Genomic DNA, 23,231 nt, shown 5'->3' with positions numbered 1-23,231 from the left:
CAATGTGCCTCTTATAGGAGTTCAGGGTTGCATTAATTACAATCCGACGCTTATTAGGAGACAGATGGGGTTCGCTATGGAGGTTCCTCCCCTTGAGTGTGAGACTCAGGAGTCCTTTTATTTTCCTGTGGAGGGTAATCAGGCCAAGCTGATGCAGGTGTCTGGGTCATGGCGTAATATTTAGAGGAAGGGTAAGGTTCCGTTTGGCAAAGTCAACTGTCGGTATTTTCCTCTATTTGATGACTGGTTGCGGAAGAGGATTGAGGTTACACATCTACCATTTCCTGGGGGTGATCCCGTGTGTCCTAGGATTGAGGGTCCAAGTTCTTCTGTCAGTATGGAAGAATTCCTCGAGATGAAGAGGGCCAGAGATCAGTTGCTTGCAGAGAAAGCGGAATTGGAGATGACTGTTGCTCGGATTCAGACGTCCAACCAGGAGATCAAGATGAAGATGGAAGATCAAGACAAGCGACATGCCTTGGAAGCAAAGCGCTTTGAGATGGATACAGCCTACTATGGGAAGATTAGTCAGGCCTTAGCATCATCCAACAGGGAGCATGACATCACCAAAGAGAGATTGGCCAGAGCTTCAAAGGTTATTGAAGATGAGAAGAGAAGGCAAATATTGGTGAGGGACCAAAGAGATGACAGAGTCAGAGGTCTCATTGCTGAGTGGGAGGCAAAGCTGCAGGTCAAGGAGACAGAGAACTTGAAGATCATCGCCGAGAGAGATCATTACATTACTGAGAGAGACCACTACTTCAGGCAGATGAAGATTCATCAGAAGGAAGTGGGGAGATTGCAGCAGGAGAACACCGAGCTCAGGTTTGCCGCAGAGTTCGCGAGGATGGAAGACGAGATAGGGTCATCTGTGGGACCCTCATCCGGCTAGATCTTTCATTTGTGTTGGATTACCGTCAGGCTTGTTGGCGGAATTCGTTTGCTTGTGTTTCTTTCCCAATTCTGGAGGATTGTATTTGATTTCATCTGATTTGATGTATGACTATGGCACTGTTTGTGCACTTTTGGCTATGTGAGGGTTATTTTCATTCAGTGATTGATCTTCAAGCTTTATTTGCTTTACCGTATGCACTCACACAAGCACACACATGGTTGGGGGTATCATGCTAAATCACATATCTCCGATCTGCACGATGAAATCAAATGGTGAATGTCAGAATATTGATGCCGGATTATTATTTGTCTCAATGATGCCAGGATCAAGAGACAAAGTATCCTTCATATGGATAGACACTGCATCCATGCATAATCATAATAACTGTGTTTTATTTTGCAGGTATTTGTTACTAATGTGCTTGATCTTTTCAGGAATCATTGCTCGTGCTCGTCGAGTCATACCTTTGCACTCAACACGCCCTCACAGATATTTCACCAGACGCAATACTCCCAGACTCATGGATCTTCCAAACGCTGATATACTCGAGCTGAAGGACAAGATGAGTGAACTGATCAACATCATGCAAGGCTTTGCAGTTGGTCAGAAAGCTCTGGCCGATAAAGTTGAGAAGCTCGAGCGGGCTTCAGCAGCGAATAGTGGTGTAAACCTGGATGGTGTCTCCAACCAGGGAATCGGATGTTCCAGGGACGGTGGTAAGAGGACAACCATTGGGGTGGTGAATAACGCTGGTGCTGGTGGCCAACCGGGGCAGAATCTGAAGGATAATTTTGTGCCTCCATTCTATGGCTTTGATGAGGATAGGGAGGAAGACAGAGAGGCTGATCAGTTCTCGATGCACAACGAGCCTTTGGGTCAGTACAATGTTCAGCCTCAAAACAAGGAGATTCAACTGCTGGCTGAGAAGATCAAGGTACTTGAGAGCTATGCCACTCCTGGGGTGGTTAACATGTCTAATATGGGGCTGGTTGAGGGGATTGTGATCCCACAGAAGTTCAAGGCGCCCACATTTGACAGGTATAATGGGAGTTCTTGCCCTGAGACGCATCTTCAAGCCTTCGTCCGCAAAGTTTCTGCATACACAATGGATCAGAAACTATGGATGTACTTTTTCCAGGACAGCCTGTCCGGAGGCTCCTTGGAATGGTATACCAAGCTCAAATCCTCTGATATAAAAAACTGGCAGGATCTTGGGGATGCTTTCTTCAAGCAATATCAGTTCAATGTTGACATGGCTCCGAGCCGTACCCAGCTGCAGGGTATGTCTCAGAAAAATAATGAAGGATTTAAGGAGTATGCTCAGAGGTGGAGAGAATTGGCTGCAAGAGTGCAACCTCCTCTGGTGGATCGAGAAATGTCAGATCTGTTCATGGGGACCTTGCAAGGGGCTTTTGCTGAAAGAATGGTTGGTTGTCCGGTGACCAACTTTTCTGACATCGTAGTAGCTGGGGAGAGAATAGAGAGCTGGTTGAAGCTCGGTAAAATACAGGGTAGTGCGTCTGCTTCTTCTTCAGGGTCAAAGAAGCCATTTGGTAATGGTGGGCAGAGGAAGAAAGAGGGGGATACCAGTGCTGTGTATACGCAACGAGGGCCCAGTAGGGATCGTTACTTCCAGCACAATGCTGCGGTAACCATTCCTGCTGAACATCAGCCCGCACAACCACAACAGCAACAACAACAACAACAGAGACAACCTTTTCAACAGAGGCCACAAAGGGCCGGGTACCAAGTCAGGGGCCGGATGAATGACAGGCAATTTGACAGGCCTCCGGTGACTTATTCTTTTCTGCTGAAGAAATTGCAAGACCTTGGGCTGGTACAGCTGAGGACGCTGGCACCTTTAAGACCTGATCAAAGGCCAGCTAATTATAATGAGAACGCAAAATGCGAATTCCATTCGGGTGCTCCCGGACACAACGTAGAGGACTGCAAAGCTTTTAAGCATGTAGTTTAAGACCTGGTGGATTCGAAAGCGATCAACTTTGCACCGTCTCCCAATGTTAATGCCAATCCCATGCCCGTGCATGGTCAAAGGGGAGTGAATGCCATTTCTGCAGAGAGTAGGTTTGGGCTGTCTACTGTGGATCAATTGAAGACTCCTCTGGCTGAGGTCAAGGGTCTGTTGTTGAAAAATGGGGTTTATCCGGGCTGTGGCCATGAGTGTGCTGAGTGCGTTGTCTTTGTTAACGGGTGTGAGCTTCTGAGGAAGAATGTCCAGGGTATGATGGACGAAGGGAGTATCGTGGTTGAGAAGGCTGATAAGGGAAAGGATGAGGTCTCCACCATAACAATCTACTTTGACCCGGTGGATTTGTCGAACCTTGTTGAAGCGGCTCCAGTTACCATCACGGTACCTGGACCAATCCCATACGACAAAGATGATGCCGTGCCGTGGCATTATGGTGGGGAGGTTTACTGTAATGGGAAGAAGGTGGAAGAACAGACTGCAAGTGAAACCACCGTGTCAAAGGTGGATAATGCCGGTCCCAGCGGTTTCACTCGCAGTGGCAGATTATTTGCTCCAGATGCCCTGAGGGGAGGAAAAGGAGAGAAAGAGGAAAAAGAAAAGGCCGAGGCTTTAGCCAGGGCGAAAGGAAAGGCTGTGGTTGATAATGGTACTCCAGTGGTGACACCGGCGCCTGCGGGGTCGGATGACAAGCTTGATGATGATGCTGAAGAATTTTTGAGAATCATCAAAAAGTCTGAGTACAAATTGGTGGATCATCTGCAGCAGACTCCTTCCAAAATCTCGATTTTATCATTGTTGTTGAGCTCCGAGGGGCATAGGGAAGCTTTGTTGAAAATATTAAAGAAAGCTTATGTTCCTCAGGAGATAACAATTAATCAATTGGAGACGGTCGTGTCCAATGTGCATGCTAGCCATGGGTTGGGCTTTACGGACATGGACCTAACCGTGGACGGAAGGAATCACAACCGAGCGCTACACATTGCAATGGAATGCAAAGGAGCCGTGCTTTCGCATGTGCTGGTTGATACCGGCTCCTCACTAAATGTGTTGCCAAAGAAGGCTCTGGCGAAGCTTAATTGTGATGGGCTGATTCTGACCCCGACTAATTTGATTGTGCGGGCTTTTGATGGATCGAAGCGGGCCGTGTTCGGGGAGGTTGAGCTGCCAGTGAAGATTGGACCTGAGGTGTTCAAGTCGACATTCTATGTCATGGATATCCAGCCAGCGTACAGTTGCTTGCTGGGTAGGACATGGATCCATGCTGCTGGGGCAGTAACATCGACTTTGCACCAGAAACTGAAATATATCTGGGAAGGCCAAGTCGTCACCGTGTGTGGGGAAGAGGACATATTTGTCAGCCACCTGTCCTCATTCAAATATGTGGAGATGGATGGTGAGATCTGGGAGACACCCAGTCAGGCATTCGAAACCATCAAGGTGGAGAATGCTCTGTTCGCAAAGTAGGAAGAGGAGAAACCGTCCATTGCTTCCTATAAACAGGCCGCTGAGGTGGTAAAAAGTGGAGAGGCTCCTGGTTGGGGCAGAATGATGGAGGTCCCCGCCAAGAAGGACCGCTTTGGAGTTGGGTATCAGCCTGGCAGAGGCTCAGGGCAAGGCGGAGGACGTCGTACATCGGTCACCTTCACAAGTGCCGGAATGCTGGATCCGGATCACATCTGCATGATGAGTGAAGATGCTGATAGCGACTGTGACATCGACCGATGGATAAAGCCGTGCGCACCAGGGATGGAAATCCAGAACTGGAAGGTCGAAGAGATCATCCGGGTCACTCTGCTGGAAGAGTAATATTTTTCCTGTTTTCAATTTTGTATGCATGCAAACCATACGTGTTGCCCGACACGTAATGGTTCATTGTAAGGGCCACCTCATGTTCATAAATTTGCAAGATTTTGCATCATTAATAAAGGATGTTTTTCAGTTAAAAGCGGTGTTCCCTGTTTTTCATTTATTTTTGCAGTTTAAAAATAAAAACAAATAAAAATGGCAATGTTTTCATCTTTTTTGCAATTTGTCTCACACCGGTTCTAAAGCAATGCATGAATCAACATTCATGCAGATGCGATTCCGCTCCGGATCTCATTGAGAACAATCCTGTTACACCCTTGTATGACTTCGACAATCCGATCTATCTTGCTGAAGAAGAAGACGAAGAAGATTGTGAACTGCCGGAGGAATTAGCCAGGTTGTTAAAACAAGAGGAGAAGGTGATTCAGCCGCATGAAGAGCCTATTGAGGTCGTAAATTTGGGTACCGACGAGATCAAGAGAGAGGTGAAAATAGGGGCTGCTTTGGAGGAAAGTGTCAAGAGCAGATTGGTGGCATTGTTGAAAGAGTATGTCGACATCTTTGCCTGGTCTTATCAAGATATGCCAGGGTTGGATACCGATATCGTTGTGCATAAGCTACCGTTGCGAGCAGATTGTCCTCCAGTAAAACAGAAGTTGCGCAGAACTCGACCTGATATGGCGATGAAAATTAAAGAGGAAGTGCAGAAGCAGTGGGATGCTGGTTTCCTTGCTGTCACTAATTATCCGCCATGGGTTGCGAACATCGTGCCAGTCCCGAAGAAAGATGGGAAGGTGAGAATGTATGTGGACTACTGAGATCTGAATAGAGCTAGTCTGAAAGATGATTTTCCGTTACCTCACATTGATGTGCTGGTAGATAATACAGCTCAATTCTCGGTGTTTTCCTTCATGGATGGCTTTTCTGGTTATAATCAAATCAAAATGTCGCCAGAGGATATGGAGAAAACAACGTTCATCACACCATGGGGCACTTTTTGTTATAAGGTGATGCCATTCGGTCTCAAGAACGCCGGTGCTACTTATCAGAGGGCCATGGTGACTTTGTTTCATGATATGATTCATCATGAAATCGAATGCTATGTTGATGACATGATAGCAAAGTCCCAGACAGAAGAAGGACATTTGGTAGATCTGGCCAAGTTATTTGACCGGTTGAGACTGTTCAGACTGAGGTTGAATCCGAACAAGTGAACGTTCGGAGTGCGGTCCGGTAAATTGCTGGGGTTCATTGTAAGTGAGAAAGGAATTGAGGTTGATCCTGCAAAAGTAAAAGCTATAAGAGAAATGCCTGAACCGAGAACGGAGAAAGAGGTTCGTGGTTTCTTAGGTAGATTGAATTACATTTCGCGGTTCATATCTCATCTAACAGCCACTTGTGAACCAATATTCAAATTGTTAAGAAAAGATCAAGCGGTCAGGTGGAATGATGATTGCCAAGCGGCATTTGAAAGAATAAAAGAGTATTTGCAGGAGCCTCCGATTTTGATGCCTCTTGTGGAGGGAAGACCGTTAATTCTGTACCTGACAGTCCTCGAGGGGTCTATGGGGTGTGTATTGGGGCAGCATGACGAGTCTGGTCGAAAAGAGCATGCCATATACTACCTTAGCAAAAAGTTTACCGACTGTGAAACAAGATATTCACTGCTCGAGAAAACTTGCTGTGCTTTGGCCTGGGCTGCTCGCCGACTAAGACAGTATATGCTGGTTCATACCACTTTATTGATTTCCAAGATGGATCCAATCAAGTACATTTTTGAGAAGCCAGCATTGACCGGACGGGTTGCGAGGTGGCAAATGATTTTGACTGAATATGATATTCAGTACACATCTCAGAAAGCGATTAAGGGGAGTGTATTGTCTGATTACCTCGCCCAGCAACCTATTGATGATTATCAACCAATGAAGTTTGAATTCCCTGATGAGGACATCATGTTTCTCAAATCGAAAGATTGCGAGGAACCGATCCCGGAGGAGGGGCCTGACCCTGAATCCGAATGGATTCTGATGTTTGATGGGGCCGTTAACGTGAATGGAAGTGGTGTTAGTGCTGTTTTGGTTACACCGAAAGGATCTCATATTCCTTTTGCTGCCCGGCTAACATTTGAGTGTACCAACAACGTGGCTGAATACGAAGCTTGTATCCTGGGGATTGAAGAGGCGATTGATTTGAGAATCAAGAACCTTGTGATATATGGAGATTCAGCTCTGGTTGTCAATCAAGTTAACGGAAAATGGTATACGCATCAATCTCATTTGGTTCCGTATCGAGATTATACGAGGAGATTGTTGACATTTTTCACCAAGGTGAAGATGCATCATATGCCCAGAGAGGAGAATCCTTTGGCAGATGCTTTGGCTACTCTGGCTGCCTTGATTAAGGTGCAGAGGTGGAATCAGTTCCCTAGTGTGGAGATTAGACGTCTGGATAGACCGGCTTATGTGTTTGCTGTTGATACGGCGCCTGATGATGAGAAGCCATGGTATTACGATATCAAACGCTATCTTGAGACGCAAGAATATCCTGAGGGAGCCTCAAAGAAGGATCGAAAGACTCTGCGGAGGTTAGCCATGGTGTTTTACTTGAATAAGGATGGGGTTTTATATAAGAGGAATTTTGATTGGGTCTTGCTCAGGTGTGTTGATGATGCAGAAGCAAGCCAATTGATGAAAGAGGTTCATGAAGGCTCGTTCGGTACCCATGCCAGTGGGAATGCAATGGTAAAGAAGCTGCTGAGAGCAGGTTATTATTGGATGACAATGGAGGCCCAATGTTTTAATTTCGTGCGGAAGTGTCATAAATGCCAGATTTATGTTGACAAGGTGCACGTGCCTCCAAATCCATTGAGCTTAATGTCGTCTCCATGGCCGTTTGCTATGTGGGGCATTGATATGATCGGAAAGATAGAGCCTACGGCTTCGAACGGGCATCGGTTCATATTGGTGGATATCGATTACTTCACCAAGTGGGTGGAAGCAGCCTCTTATACGAACGTGACGAAGCAGGTCGTTGCCCGATTTCTCAAGAGAGACATCATTTGCCGATACGGGGTTCCCGAGAGAATCATTACTGATAATGGTTCTAACTTGAACAATAAGATGATGGCAGAATTGTGCCGAGAATTCAAGATCAAGCATCACAATTCTTCTCCCTATCGTCCGAAGATGAATGGGGCGGTTGAGGCAGCCAACAAGAACATAAAGAAGATTGTGCAGAAAATGGTGGTAACCTACAAAGACTGGCATGAGATGTTGCCGTTTGCATTGCATGGGTATCGAACGTCGGTACGTACATCTACTGGGGCAACTCCTTTCTCATTGGTATATGGAATGGAGGTTGTATTACCTGTTGAGGTTCAGATTCCCTCTTTGAGAGTCCTGATGGACGTAGAGTTGCAAGAGGCGGAATGGGTAAGGACCTGGTACGAGGAGTTGAGCCTGATTGAAGAGAAGAGGCTAGCAGCCATCTGTCATGGGCAGTTATACCAGCAAAGGATGAAGCGTGCTTTTGACAAGAAGGTACGACCTCGGGTATATCACGTAGGTGATATGGTGCTGAAAAGGATCCTTCCTCCTCAAAACGATCGTAGGGGAAAATGGACACCGAATTATGAAGGTCCATTCGTGGTCAAAAAGGTTTTCTCTGGTGGAGCCTTGTTGTTAACGACCATGGATGGTGAGGATTTTCCATCCCCTGTGAATGCGGACGCAGTTAAAAAATACTTCGTGTAAAAAGACCCGCTGGACGAAAAGAATAAAATAGTCCAGGTAAAAATGGGCATCCCGGCGAACCAAAAACAAAAAAAGGTTCGGGCAAAAATTAGGGATAAAATGAAAAATTGTACACCCGGCAAGTCGAAAACCTGAAAAGGCGACTTGGGCAAAAAAGGGTATCCCGGTGGGCTGAAAACCCGAAAGGGCGGTCCAGGCAAAAGAGGGATTGAAACGAACAACTGCGTCCAGCATGATCGTTTGCACTTTGGTTAAAGCATCATGGATAATACCCGGTAGGGAACAGTCGGAATCGTCTTGTTCAGAAGGCAGAAAGCAAGGAGAGTCTGAGGACATATGGGGTGTAACCGAGTTGGAACTCGATGAGATCACGGGTTTCACGTTGCCATTAGGATATATTTTTCCTTTTGTGCGCGATTACCTCTTTTCAGGAATTGCTTCCTTTTGTATTGCTAATTTGAGCCACACACTTTTCAATCAATAAAATGCATATTCAGTCAAATAATTTTGTTTTTGTTTTTCATTACCGCTTTGATTACAAGAACATCCAATTATTTGTGATAAAGAATCTTTGCATTTTAAAACATACAGGTTCCTTCCAATGCATGTTTATAAGATTGAAAGCTTGAAATCTTATTTGGAAGGTTGAGTGACCCAAGTGTTGAAATCTTGACACGCCTGGGGCACGGTTTTATCTAACGATCTGTTTTGCAGGAACTGTTAGATATTTTTCACTCACTTGCAGGTGGTGGTGTGGAAGCTTTTGAAAAAGAAATCCCCATGGGAGTCCGATCAGGGACAAATATATGAAGGAATGACGAAGACGTTGCGACGTACGACGATCCTTGGTGATAATCAAGAAGACTCTTCAAAGTCGGAAGATTGAAATTTATGTATAAATCCCAGGAGTACGTCTCTCGTCGAGCGCGGATCGATTGGGAGTACGAGATGATGGAGCAGAAAAGGTCCAGACGAGTCTGGGAATTCTCAAAAGTGGAAAGCTGATACGAGATGGGGAGGTGAATACCATGGTTCGACGAGTCGATGGGTGTTGTACCAACTTTTCTCATTCCCCCAGCGGGAGTATCTGTGAAGGTTTCCAAAGCAGAGTTGGGATGTATATCCCCAGCAAGTCAAAGACTGTTGTATCCCCACAGAGTGCAGTGGTGGTTCTTCTTCCCCAGCAATATCCTCGAGAGGATTGGGTGCAAAGGAGGTATTCCCCAGCAAGGGTTGCATATTTCCCAGCAGCAGGGCTATTCCCCCAGCAGGGTGGAGTTGGAGCAGTGACGAGTTCCTCAGCAGAGTGTCTCGTGTTCCCCAGAAGAGTCCCTCGAGAGGGATACTTTTTATGCATTCATCATGAAAAATAGCATAACATATTGCATAGAAAAATAGTAAATCGCGTAGCATTTCCATAAATATGGAGCATTACGCAGAAAAATCAATCATGCATCATTGCAAGCACAAGCTAGTCTCAAGCTGTGGTTACCGTTTGGGAAGTGATGTTGCATCAAAGTTCTGTCGAGCGAAGATGGGAATGACAATCAAAGGATTTTCCGGTAGTCAGACCGATGTGGCGTTCAGGCCAAGTTTCCGATTTTCAGATCGAAGAAGTTTCCGACGATCAGGTCGAAGCACTTATGGTATTCAGACCAGTTTTCCGGTATTCAGACCGAGGCGGTAAGCAGACCGATGTGGCATTTAGGCCAGTTTTCCGGTATTCAGACCGAGGCGGTAGTCAGGCCGATGTGGCGTTCAGGCCAAGTTTCCGATTTTCAGATCGAAGAAGTTTCCGACGATCAGGTCGATGTACTTGTGGCATTCAGGCCAGTTTTCCGGTATTCAGACCGAGGCGGTAGTCAGACCGATGTGGCGTTCAGGCCAAGTTTCCAATTTTCAGATCGAAGAAGTTTCCGACGATCCGGTCGATGTACTTGTGGCATTCAGGCCAGTTTTCCGGTATTCAGACCGAGGCGGTAGTCAGACCGATGTGGCGTTCAGGCCAAGTTTCCGATTTTCATGTCGAAGAAGTTTTCGATGATCAGGTCGATGTACTTGTGGCATTCAGTCCAGTTTTCCGGTGCTCAGACCGAAGTGGCGATCAGGCCAATTTTCCGGTATTCAGACCGAAGTGGCGTAGAAGATTGAGATGCAGTTGACCAAGAATCTTCATGTGAGGATGTTAATTTGGAGGGGGCCATTGTGTTTGTGTTTGAGAAGGAAAGAAAACACACCAACACTTTCTGTAATCACATTTGAATATCAAGAAATAAATAATAACATGTTTGATACAAGTGAAATCCTTAAATAATGATTTTTCTTTATCTTTTTGTTGAGTCATTACATATGTGACACTCCACGTTGACAAATACTAGCGTTTTCTTAGCTAAAATAACGGAAGGGACCAATAATGCTAACGAAATTAATATTAACGGACAAAAGTGTAACGTTTTTTTATTAAGGGACTAAAGCGGAACTAAAAATTAACTTAAGGGACCTGATAACTAATTATGCCTAGTTTATATATATATATATATATATATATATATATATAATATATATATATATATATATATATATATATATATATATATAGCAAATGATACCGCTTTTATATTTTAGTATTTGGATTGAGTTGTAAAAATGCAACAATTTAGTTAAGAATAACCTATTTTTCCCCGAGAGTTTCGTATGACACCCTAGATATTTCTACCACACCATGTAAATTTCCACAAATTCCCCCTTGTTTCCCGAAATATATCTCCGGACGCTTCCAAATGTAAGGTAACATTAAAATATTCCAGAGATGCATCTCTGAAATATTTTGGAGCATAAGAATCGCACCAGACTCTTCTCCTTTCTAGTTTCACATTTCTTCAGCCACAACTTCAAACTCTCCAAATATAATACTATCCACCAAATCAAATTTCAACTTCTACATTAAAGGGAAGTTAAAAAAAAACTTCGACTTTCTCAGTAGGAAGTGAAGAACCCGAAGTCTTGCTGTTTGATTAACATCATCTTCTACATTAAAGGGATCACATACCCACTACTATAAATGCTGAACTGAGCGCAACACTGCAATTCTCCGTTGTTAATAGTGAAATGCGGAGGTTCGTTTCTTACTCCAATTTTCTCACTTCCTTTCACTCACACTCTTTGTTTAGGGTTTTCTCTCACTCTCTACATCAATTCATTCCCAATAACTCTAATGTTGATGATGCCGTTTTCTCATTCCATCGCATGCTAAATATGCGCCCTACTCCATCCATAGTTGAATTTAACACGATTTTAGGTTTTCTCGTTAGGACTAAGAATCATTACGCCACTACTATTTCCCTTTATCACCGATTAGAATTCAACCAAATTCAACCATGTATTGTTACTTTAAACACCATCATCAATTGTTATTGCCACACAGGTCAAATGAGGTTTGCTTTTTCTGTATTTGCTAAGATTCTCAAAATTGGTTATCAGCCTCATACCATAACTTTGAATACTCTTATCAAGGGTTTGTGTCTTAACGGTAAGGTTCATGAAGCTCGGCACTTTCATGACCATGTCGTTGCACATGGATTTCGACTCGACCGGATTAGTTATGGTACTTTAATCAACGGGTTGTGTAAAATCGGGGAAACAAGAGCCGCCGTGAAAATGTTGAGACAAATTGATGGGAAGTTGGTCAAGGTGGACGTGGTAATGCACAACATAATAAATGATAGTTTGTGTAAAGATAAGTTTGTAATGGATGCCTATGAGTTATATTGTGAAATGATTGCAAAGAAAATTGTAGGTGTTTAATTGGCTGCATTGTATGGTAAAACAGTAGCTGAATTCTAATGTCTTGACTGATGTCATGACATGGTGTGGAGGTGTTTGTGTGACTGCATTGTAGGTTAGAATGTCTAACTGTACTCTGATGTCTTGACTGATGTCATGACACACTTGAGTAGTTTAATGCAGGATTAGATAATACAGGATTGGTTGAATGTGGTGACATTCATCCCTGTCAGCAAATACTGAGGAATAGAACAGTTGGTGTTCTGTTAGAACTCAGTGTTTATTTCCAGTCTGATTATCAAGGAAATACCAGACTTGGCATAAGGCCTACTGACTGAATGTCAAACTGGATGTTATGACATTCATCATTGACAGCATATACTGAACAATAGACAGAGTGGTGTTCTGCTACACTTCAGTATGTTTCTTAGTCTGTTCTTCAAGAGGATAACATAACTGACTTAAGGCCAAATGTGTAAATGTCAAATTGGATACTTTGACATTTATTAATGTAAGCTGTTACTATAGTATGGGCATTTTGGTCATATACAGGTCAGCAAAATTGTACAGTCTGTTTTCTGGAAAAACAGACTTAGCATATGATCCTTGATGTCAAGCTGAATGTCGTGACATTCATTCCTGACAGCATGTGCTATATTGTAGGTTGTTCAGTTTTCTGTTTCAGCTTTTTCTCAGGCTATTCTTCAGGGATTCAACAGCTGAGAGAAAATCCAGGAAATCAACAACCAAGCTACATTTAATGAACCTAACAAATAGCCTATTTGTTAGTAACCTAGATGTGGAATTTAGGGGAACTCGCGTGACCTTAAATTCAGGAGAATACAAGTGCAAAGGCCCAAGGACTGCAATATAAAAGGAAGTCGTTCCTTCATTCAGAACTGGGGATTTTGAGGCGTGAAGATTTAGTGTGTCCATCATACTTCACTGTTGTATTTTTGTGAGTCTTGTATTAGACATATCTTGTAAGCCAAGCCATTATCACGTAGATGATTGCTGTGGCATAGGGTGTTCATTGAGTTGTAAGTGTTGTGTCGCTCAAAGCTTTTAAGCGTGAGTGCTGTGTATCTTGATTAAAGCTGTTAAGCACAATCAAGAGTTGTTTGAAGTGTGACTTCAAAATTGTCTTTAATATTGATTAAAGGTAGTAATCACTGAGGTGATTGAGGGGGAGTGAGTAGGAACTCTGATCTTAGAGTAAGATTGAAATTGCATTGGATAGGGATTAAGTGAGGAGTTGTAAACGGGTGAGTTTAGCTTTGAATTAATGCTACTGATAGTGGATTTCCTCCCTGGCTTGGTAGCCCCCAGATGTAGGTCATGTTGGACTGAACTGGGTAAACAATTACTTGTGTTATTTACTGCACTTACTTTTAAGTTCTGCATAATTCTTGTCTGTGCAGAATTGGATGTCATAACAACCCGTGTGACATCTAAAGTCTGATAACTAGAATTTCAATTGGTATCAGAGCAGGCATCCTGCCTGTTAAGTTCTGGGTGAGATCTAGGATAGTTACTTTCTAGTACCATGGACAAGGATATAGGACACTCAAATAGACCACCCATGTTGGATGGCTCTAACTATGATGACTGGAAGCCTCGTATGATAGCCTTCTTAAGGTCTCTAGATAGCAAAGTCTGGAGAGTTGTCAACAAAGGATGGGAACATCCAACAAAGACAGGTGAAGAAGGAGTCAGTGTGCAGATTCCTGAAGAAGAGTGGGACAAGGAGCAAGAGGCATTAGCTCTTGGAAATTCCAAGGCCTTGAATGCATTGTTCAATGGAATCAGTAAGAACATCTTCAGGCTGGTGCACCACTGTGAACTAGCTAAGGAAGTTTGGGATACCCTCAAGGTAACTCATGAAGGTACTTTCAAGGTGAAGATGTCCAAACTTCAGATGCTGACCACCAAGTTTGAAAATCTGAGGATGAAAGAGGATGAGACTATTCATGACTTTCACATGAATGTTCTTGAGATTGCAAACACCTCTGGTGGACTAGGTGAGAAAATGGCTGAAGAGAAACTTGTAAGAAAGATTCTCAGGTCCTTGCCTAAGAGATTTGCTATGAAGGTCACAGCCATAGAAGAGGCTCAAGATATCTGCAAGATGAAGGTAGATGAGCTAATCGGTTCCCTCCAAACCTTTGAAATGGGCTTATGTGAGGATGCTGACAGGAAGAACAAAAGCATAGCATTTGTATCTAACACTAAAGAGAAGTCAGAAGAAGGAAACAGTGGAGGAAATGGAAGCATCTCTGAAGCCATAGCCATGCTTGGAAGACAGTTCAACAAGCTCATAAAGAAAGTTGATCAACAGGGTAGACCTAATGTCAAGAACATCCCGTCTGACATAAGGAAAAGATCAACTTCTGAAGAAAAGTTCAACCAAGGAAAGGGAATCCAGTGCCATGGATGTGAAGGATATGGTCATATTAAGGCTGTCTGCCCTACCTTTCTCAAGATGCAAAGGAAAGGGCTATCTGTCACCTGGTCAGAAGAAGACACTGAGAGTGAATCTGAAGGAGAATCTGCTAAACATGTCACAGCTTTGACGAGTGTCTGTGCCTCAGAGGATGACTCAAGTGGAGATGAACTCACCTTGGATGAACTTGCTGCCTCATATAAAGAACTATGTGTTAAAAGTGCAGAAGTTTGTATCCAAGGAGAAAAGCAGAAGAAACTCATCAAAGAGCTAGAAGCTGAGAAACTGGAGCAGCTGAAAGTCATAGAGGGTCTGAATGGTGAGATTTCTTTGCTAACCTCTAAGCTAGACCAAATGACCAAATCCATCAAAATGTTGAATAAAGGATCTGACACCTTGGAAGAAATCCTAAAGGTGGGACAGAAGTCAGGATCCATGTCTGGTTTAGGACTCACTAAGTACTCTTCATCTGAACTCAAAAAATCTAAGGCTGTAGTTCAGAAATTCAAGCAGAAGTCACATCCAATGTCTCAACATCGGAGAACCAGAATGAGCAATCATCAGAAGAAGAAATTTAAGAGATGGAGATGTCATTACTGTGGTAGATTCGGTCACATAAAACCCTTCTGCTATAGGCTGCATGGTTACCCAAACCAGACCTCGCAAGGTAGGCCTAAGAAGAAGGTGTCTAAGCATAATGTCCCCATTAAGAAACAAATATGGGCGGCTAAGCAGACACCTCAGGTCAATCCTAAGCAGCAGGCATCTAAGCTTCATTCCTCTCCTGAGAATCAACAATGTGTTGCTAACCTTGCTCACACATCTCCAAGGGCACCTATCAGACAAGACTGGTACCTTGATAGTGGCTGCTCAAGGCATATGACTGGGATGAGCAACCTAGTGGTGAATCTACAACCTCCTACCACCAAGTTTGTGACATTTGGTGATGGAACTAAAGGAGAAGTCAAGGGTGTTGGTAAGCTGGACTATCCTGAAGCTCCAAAACTGAGTGAGGTATTGTTAGTAAAAGGACTGACTGTAAATCTCATAAGCATAAGCCAGCTATGTGACCAAGGATGCAAGGTGGAATTTACTAAGGGAGGATGTGTGGTGTTGAATGGTTGCAATCAAGAAGTGATGAGAGGAGACAAATCCAAAGATAATTGCTATCTATGGAAATCTAAAGACTCACTCGACTTTCCCAAGTGCCCCTTAGCCAAGGGAGATCAGGAAGGGAAGCTGGGACATGGAAGACTTGATCAACTTCAGGTAAAAGGAATGAAGAAGAGCATTTCCAAGGGAACTATGAGAGGAGTCCCATATCTGTCTTTAGATAAAAGGACAGACTGTGGAAAATGTCTGATTGAAAGTTATGAGTCATTGGCACCTATTGGTCATCATACAAATGATATGACAGCAAGGGATAAACAAAGGTGTGTATTATTGTCGTCTGCAGAAACTAAATACCTAGCGTCTGGTAGCAGGTGGTCAACCCTAGTATGGAGGAACCTGATGTAGACTGAGTACAATGTCACCCGGAATGTCATGACATTGTACGTTACTCAATGTGACAATAGTAAGGGCAAAGAGGGAATGCGTACGTCTGATAATTTATAGCAACTAATGAAGTTAGTTAGCTACTATTTAGTAAGTCAAATTATTAAACAACAAATAGTGAGCTTTGAGTGGTCAAAAACTAATAGACCTTACTATTGCATCAAGCGTTTCACATTCCGTCGCTTCAACCCCCTTTCGTGCAAACCTTCTTCCAAAGAAACGGTTCAACTTCCCTCTGAGATATTCAGCATGGCACACCAATCCGATACCACCTCCTACACTACCGTGTCCGATTCATACAACACGGAGTCTGGCAACCCCAACCGGGAGGAAGTTAGTGTCAACACTGCAACGTCTTCCCATGCAAGAAGACCAAAAGAAACGGTCTCCAGAATCTCCTCAGCTATCGCTCTGGACAACCCTTCCAAGGAAGGATCGAGGTATGTGCATAATGCCATTGCCTCTATTGTCACTAAGATTCTGTCCGGTGATCAGAATGTTCCTGGGGTTTCCGTTCCCTTGAACACTATCGTACCCGATGATGTTGCATGTCGTGAAACCGCAGTTGTGTTAAGGGAGAATGTGTCTGGACTACCTGAAGAGGGTCCTAAGAATGATAAACCTGTAAGCAAGGTGAGAGGTGAGAAGGTAAGTGTCACTCAAGATGTTGATGCCAACCCTAGAGCTGACACAGTCAACCTGGAAGAGTTCTCTGACAATGAACTGTTGGCCTCAGTGATCCCTAGCATAGCCAAAAGGGTTAGGACTAGGAGGGAGAAAAAGACTGTGGTGCAAGGGTCCCCAACCAAGGAAGTTGATGAGACAACCTCTCCCAAGCAAACAGTGATAGAAAGTGCACGCAAAAGGAAAGGTCATGGGCCTGCAAAATCTTGGAGCAAAGAGGTGCCCAAGAAACTGAAGACCAAGGCTGTTGTGGTGGAGTCTGACTCAGATGTTCCCTGTGATGTCACAACATCCCTGTCCAGGAAGAAGTCAACCTCTAGCAAGTTGGCTGCTAGTGTTCCAGAGGTGCCTATAGACAATGTGTCCTTCCACTTTGCCTCTAGTGTGAATAGGTGGAAGTATGTCTACCACAAGAGGCTGGCCTTGGAGGGGAACTGGCTCAGAACGCCTTGGAGTGTAAGGAGATTGTGGATCTTATCAAAGAGGCAGGACTGATGAGAACTGTGACTCAACTACCCAAGTGCTATGAGACTTTGGTGAAGGAGTTCATTGTCAATCTGTCTGAGGAGTGTGCTGATGGGAAGTCCAGAGAATTTAGAAAGGTCTATGTGCGTGGCAAGTGTGTGACCTTTTCCCCCTCAGTAATCAATCTGTACTTGGGAAGAGCAGATGAAGTGCAACCAAAGCTTGAAGTGACTGACAACAGAATCTGTGAAGTCATCACAGCAAAGCAAGTCCGGAAATGGCCTCTCAAAGGGAAGCTGGTGGCCAGCCAACTCAGTGTGAAGTATGCCATGTTACACAAAGTTGGAGCAGCCAACTGGGTACCCACAAATCACAAGTCAATTGTGTCTGTGATGTTAGGAAAGTTCATCTATGCTGTTGGAACCAAGGCAAAGGTGGACTATGGCACCTACATCTTTGATCAGACCATGAAACATGCTGGGAGTTTCAGTGTGAAGGGACCTATAGCCTTTCCATCTCTCATATGTGGTATTGTGCTGAATCAATTCCCACACATCCTGACAGACAATGACTTTGTGAAAAGAAGAGAGAGTCCATTGGCCTTCAGTTACAAACTGTTCCAGGGCAAGCATGTCCCTGACATTGTCATGACATCGGAAGAAGCATCCAAAGTTGGCAACCAACCAGATAAAGCTGCTATCATTGTTGTACTTAGAGAGACTTGCAAAGAGCTGGAGGCTAGGAAGCTTGCTTTGGAAAAGCTGATCTTTCAATTGGAGACGTCTGCTGAGGATACAGATGGAGCTGCAAGGCAAAGCTCAGAGGGTGAGGAGGAGGCTAGTTCTGAGGAGGAGGCTGATGATGAGGCTGAGGAATAAATTTTTTTCTGTCGTGTGTGTGAAATTCTGTTTATTATTTGTGGATCTGTAACTTAAAGTGTTGCTTTGAAAACATTTTTGACAAAAAGGGGGAGTAACAAGTGATACCCCAGGACAACAAATTATTATATTGTTAAAACAGGTTCATGACAGATTCAAGTTTCCCTCCCCTGCAGCTGATGTGTGATGAAGTTTTATTTAACTTCTGTTTGTATGCTGATGTGTGTGTGAAGTTTTTATTTAACTTCCTTCCCCTACAGCTGATGTGTGTTGAAGTTTTTATTTAACTTCTGTACCTCTGTATGTGTGCTGCAATTAGAAGTTTTTATTTAACTTCTGTATGTGTGCTGTTATGTGAAGTTTTACTTAACTTCCATGTGTGTGAGTGTGCTGCCACTCTGAGTGTATTAGCTAGATCTAATTCCTGCTAGATGTGTGATTCCACTGCTGTGAACTCTGTTATGGGGATCAAAGTGTTTTAGCCAAAAATTTGCCAAAGGGGGAGTTTGTAGGTGTTTAATTGGCTGCATTGTATGGTAAAACACTAGCTGGATTCTAATGTCTTGACTGATGTCATGACATGGTGTGGAGGTGTTTGTGTGACTGCATTGTAGGTTAGAATGTCTAACTGTACTCTGATGTCTTGACTGATGTGATGACACACTTGAGTAGTTTAATGCAGGATTAGCTAATACAGGATTGGTTGAATGTGGTGACATTCATCCCTGTCAGCAAATACTGAGGAATAGAACAGTTGGTGTTCTGTTAGAACTCAGTGTTTATTTCCAGTCTGGTTATCAAGGAAATACCAGACCTGGCATAAGGCCTACTGACTGAATGTCAAACTGGATGTTATGACATTCATCATTGACAGCATATACTGAACAATAGACAGAGTGGTGTTCTGCTACACTTCAGTATGTTTCTTAGTCTGTTCTTCAAGAGGATAACAGAACTGACTTAAGGCCAAATGTGTAAATGTCAAATTGGATACTTTGACATTTATTAATGTAAGTTGTTACTGTAGTATGGGCATTTTGGTCATATACAGGTCAGCAAAATTGTACAGTCTGTTTTCTGGAAAAACAGACTTAGCATATGATCCTTGATGTCAAGCTGAATGTCGTGACATTCATTCCTGCCAGCATGTGCTATATTGTAGGTTGTTCAGTTTTCTGTTTCAGCTTTTTCTCAGGCTATTCTTCAGGGATTCAACAGCTGAGAGAAAATCCAGGAAATCAACAACCAAGCTACATTTAATGAACCTAACAAATAGCCTATTTGTTAGTAACCTAGATGTGGAATTTAGGGGAACTCGCGTGACCTTAAATTCAGGAGAATACAAGTGCAAAGGCCCAAGGACTGCAATATAAAAGGAAGTCGTTCCTTCATTCAGAACTGGGGATTTTGAGGCGTGAAGATTTAGTGTGTCCATCATACTTCACTGTTGTATTTTTGTGAGTCTTGTATTAGACATATCTTGTAAGCCACGCCATTATCACGTAGATGATTGCTGTGGCATAGAGTGTTCATTGAGTTGTAAGTGTTGTGTCGCTCAAAGCTTTTAAGCGTGAGTGCTGTGTATCTTGATTAAAGTTGTTAAGCACAATTAAGAGTTGTTTGAAGTGTGACTTCAAAATTGTCTTTAATATTGATTAAAGGTAGTAATCACTGAGGTGATTGGGGGGGAGTGAGTAGGAACTCTGATCTTAGAGTAAGATTGAAATTGCATTGGGTAGGGATTAAGTGAGGAGTTGTAAACGGGTGAGTTTAGCTTTGAATTAATACTACTGATAGTGGATTTCCTCCCTGGCTTGGTAGCCGCCAGATGTAGGTCATGTTGGACTGAACTGGGTAAACAATTACTTGTGTTATTTACTGTACTTACTTTTAAGTTCTGCATAATTCTTGTCTGTGCAGAATTGGATGTCATAACAACCCGTGTGACATCTAAAGTCTGATAACTAGAATTTCAAAATATCTCCCGATGTTGTCACTTTCAATGCTCTTATATATGGATTTTGCGTTGTTGGTCAATTGAGAGAAGCATTTGGCTTGTTCCATGAAATGATATCAAAATTCATCAAACCAGATGATTATACTTTTAATATATTGGTGGATGCTCTTTGTAAGGAAGGAAAAGTGAAAGAAGCTAAGAAACTGTTAGCCGTGATGATGAAAGAAGGTGTGACACCTGATGTTGTTACATATAATTCATTAATGGATGGTCATTTCCTACTTAATGAAGTGAACAAGGCCATGAATATATTCTATACTTTGGCTCAAAGGGGAGTGGCTCTAGATGTTCATTCTTATAGTATAATGATCAATGGACTATCTAAGAGTAAAATGGTGGATGAGGCCGTCAATCTCTTCAAAGAAATGAGTTGCAACAATATTATTCATAATTTGATGACTTACAATGCCCTTATTGATGGTTTGTGCAAATCAGGGAGAATCTCCTATGCTTGGGAGCTTGTTCTTAAGATGCACGATAATGGTCAACCAGCCGATATAGTCACTTACAATTCTATAATATACGCTTTATGCAAAAACCATCATGTTGACAAAGCTATTGCCCTAGTCAAGAAAATTAAAGACCAAGGCATTCAACCAAGTATGTTCACATACAATATACTTCTAGATGGATTATGCAAAGAAGGACAACTTAAGAATGCACAAGATGTTTTTAGGGATCTTTTGATTAAGGGTTATAGTCTAGATATCCGAGCGTATAATATTATGATCAATGGACTTTCTAGAGAGGGCTTGTTTGATGAAGCAGATGCCTTGTTGTCCAAAATGGATGACAATGGTATCATTCCTGATGCTATAACTTATGAAACTATAATTCGTGCGCTCTTTTATAAAGATGAGAATGCAAAGGCAGAGAAACTTCTTTGCGAAATGATTACTAGAGGTCTACTTGAAGAGTAACTCTAGGTAAGATAATTTCTCACCATTTAATTGGTTATATTGCGGACAATTATGTAATTATTATGATTTAATTATTTATTTTGTCAATAGTTAAACAAAAGAAGGTGGCCTACTCTAACTCATCTCTTTTTAGCAAAGAACAAATGGAGGCTCTTCAAAAACTCCTTCAGCAAACCATGTTAACTACATAAAAAGGTGGTACTGTTGTAGTGGCTCAAAGAGGTAATTACTTACATGCTCTAAACACTAGTAAGGAAAAAATAAAATCATGGATTATTGACTCAGGGGCTTCAGATCACATTACTGGAGATTTTATACTTTGTTTAGTAGTTATTCTCCATGTCCCTATAACTATAATGTTCGAATAGACGATGGTACACATTCTAAGGTCATGGGTAAAGGATCAATTATCATTTCACCAAATATTACACTTGACTCTGTTTTGTATGTGCCTAAACTAGATTGTAACTTGCTGTCTATTAACAAGATTATAAGAGATTTGAAATGTGTTACTAAATTCTTCCCTAACTTGTGTGAATTTCAGACTTTGGAGTCGGGGAAGACGATTGGCAATGTTGAAGAGTGTGTTGGACTCTACCTCCTTCAAGTGGAAAAATCAGAAGAAAAACTCAAGAATAATTGTCATGTTGCAGCTGCAATTTCAAGTGATAATAATCCTGTAATGATGTGGCACTATAGATTAGGCCACGCAAATTTCATATACTTGGAAAAAATGTTTCCCTCTTTATTCAATAAAAACAAGGAACATTTTCAGTGTGAATTTGTCAATTGTCTAAACATACTCGAAACCATTACTCACCCCAATCTTATAAACCCTCAAAACCTTTTTCATTAATTCATAGTGATGTATGGGGACCATCACGAGTCCACAACATTACAGGCTCGAGATGGTTTGTCACCTTTATTGATGATCACACACGTGTTACCTGGGTGTTTCTAATGAAGGAAAAATCAGAAGTAGGGAGAATATTTGAAATTTATCATAAGATGGTACAAACACAATTCCAAAGCAATATTCAGATACTTAGAACTGACAATGGCCGTGAGTATTACAATCTTGCTCTAAATTCCTATCTTCAAAAGGTTGGAATTGTTCACCAAAGCTCGTGTGTGGACACTCCCCAACAAAATGGAGTTGCGGAAAGGAAGAATAGACACCTTTTGAAGTGACTAGATCAATCATGTTAGCCACAAATGTCCCATAACACTTTTGGGGAGAAGCTGTCCTTTCAGCAACTCACCTTATAAATCGAACACCCTCCCGTATCCTTAACTTTAAGACCCCACTCTCCACACTTCAAAACCTATTTCCAACCAGCAAAATCTTTTCCTCTATTCATTAAAAATATTTGGATGCTCAAATTTTGTCCATAACCTCAACCCTCACCGAAGCAAATTAGACCCAAAATCCATCATATGCATTTTTCTTGGTTACTCTCCTCACCAAAAGGGATATAGGTGTTACTCTCCCCATACCAATTTTTTTTACCACACTATGGATGTAACCTTCTTTGAAAATCAACCCTATTACACCAAAATTGGTATTCAGAGGGAGCATATAGAAAATTCAGAATACCAACTTTTGCCTCTTGAACTAACTGAACATGACAAAATCTTACCAAACCAAATCGGCAACACTCAATCAGCCGAACCTATGCCTAAACCAGCTGAAAAATTACCAGACCAGACCTCAAACATTCAGCCGAGTGAAAGGACAACAGAAGTTGTGACGAAAATAGAACCAATTATAGTTTCAACCACATCTCAACAGGATTGTGATCCAAAAACAGGCAAGTGGAAGGGTTTTGTTATAAAAGGAAGGAGGTAGAGTCAAACAAAGCTCCAATGCAAGGCCATGAGTCAAACCAGACTCTAGAAAATGAAGTTCCCACAGGTAATATTCTTCCTAACTCTGAACATGTTGATACAATAGATATTGATATTCCTATTGCTATGAGAAAAGGGGTTAGAACTTGCACTAAACACCATATTGAAAAATATATCTCCTATGGAAAACTAT

General features: G+C 42.5%; 1 protein-coding gene across 1 annotated transcript; it reads left to right on the top strand.

The window, feature by feature from the left end:
- Positions 1–11,617: 11,617 nt before the first annotated feature.
- LOC127125521 (pentatricopeptide repeat-containing protein At1g12775, mitochondrial-like) lies at positions 11,618–21,190 on the top strand. The gene is made up of 2 exons (XM_051054317.1): positions 11,618–12,235; positions 20,222–21,190. The coding sequence occupies exons 1-2, from the start codon at positions 11,690–11,692 to the stop codon at positions 21,188–21,190; spliced, it is 1,515 nt and encodes a 504-aa protein (XP_050910274.1). The 5' UTR covers positions 11,618–11,689.
- Positions 21,191–23,231: the final 2,041 nt, after the last annotated feature.

This window comes from Lathyrus oleraceus, chromosome 3 (genome assembly GCF_024323335.1).
Source record: "Lathyrus oleraceus cultivar Zhongwan6 chromosome 3, CAAS_Psat_ZW6_1.0, whole genome shotgun sequence".
Classification (NCBI taxonomy): domain Eukaryota; kingdom Viridiplantae; phylum Streptophyta; class Magnoliopsida; order Fabales; family Fabaceae; genus Lathyrus; species Lathyrus oleraceus.
Note: the sequence above shows the minus strand (reverse complement) of the source record. Positions and strands in the feature narration are given on the sequence as shown.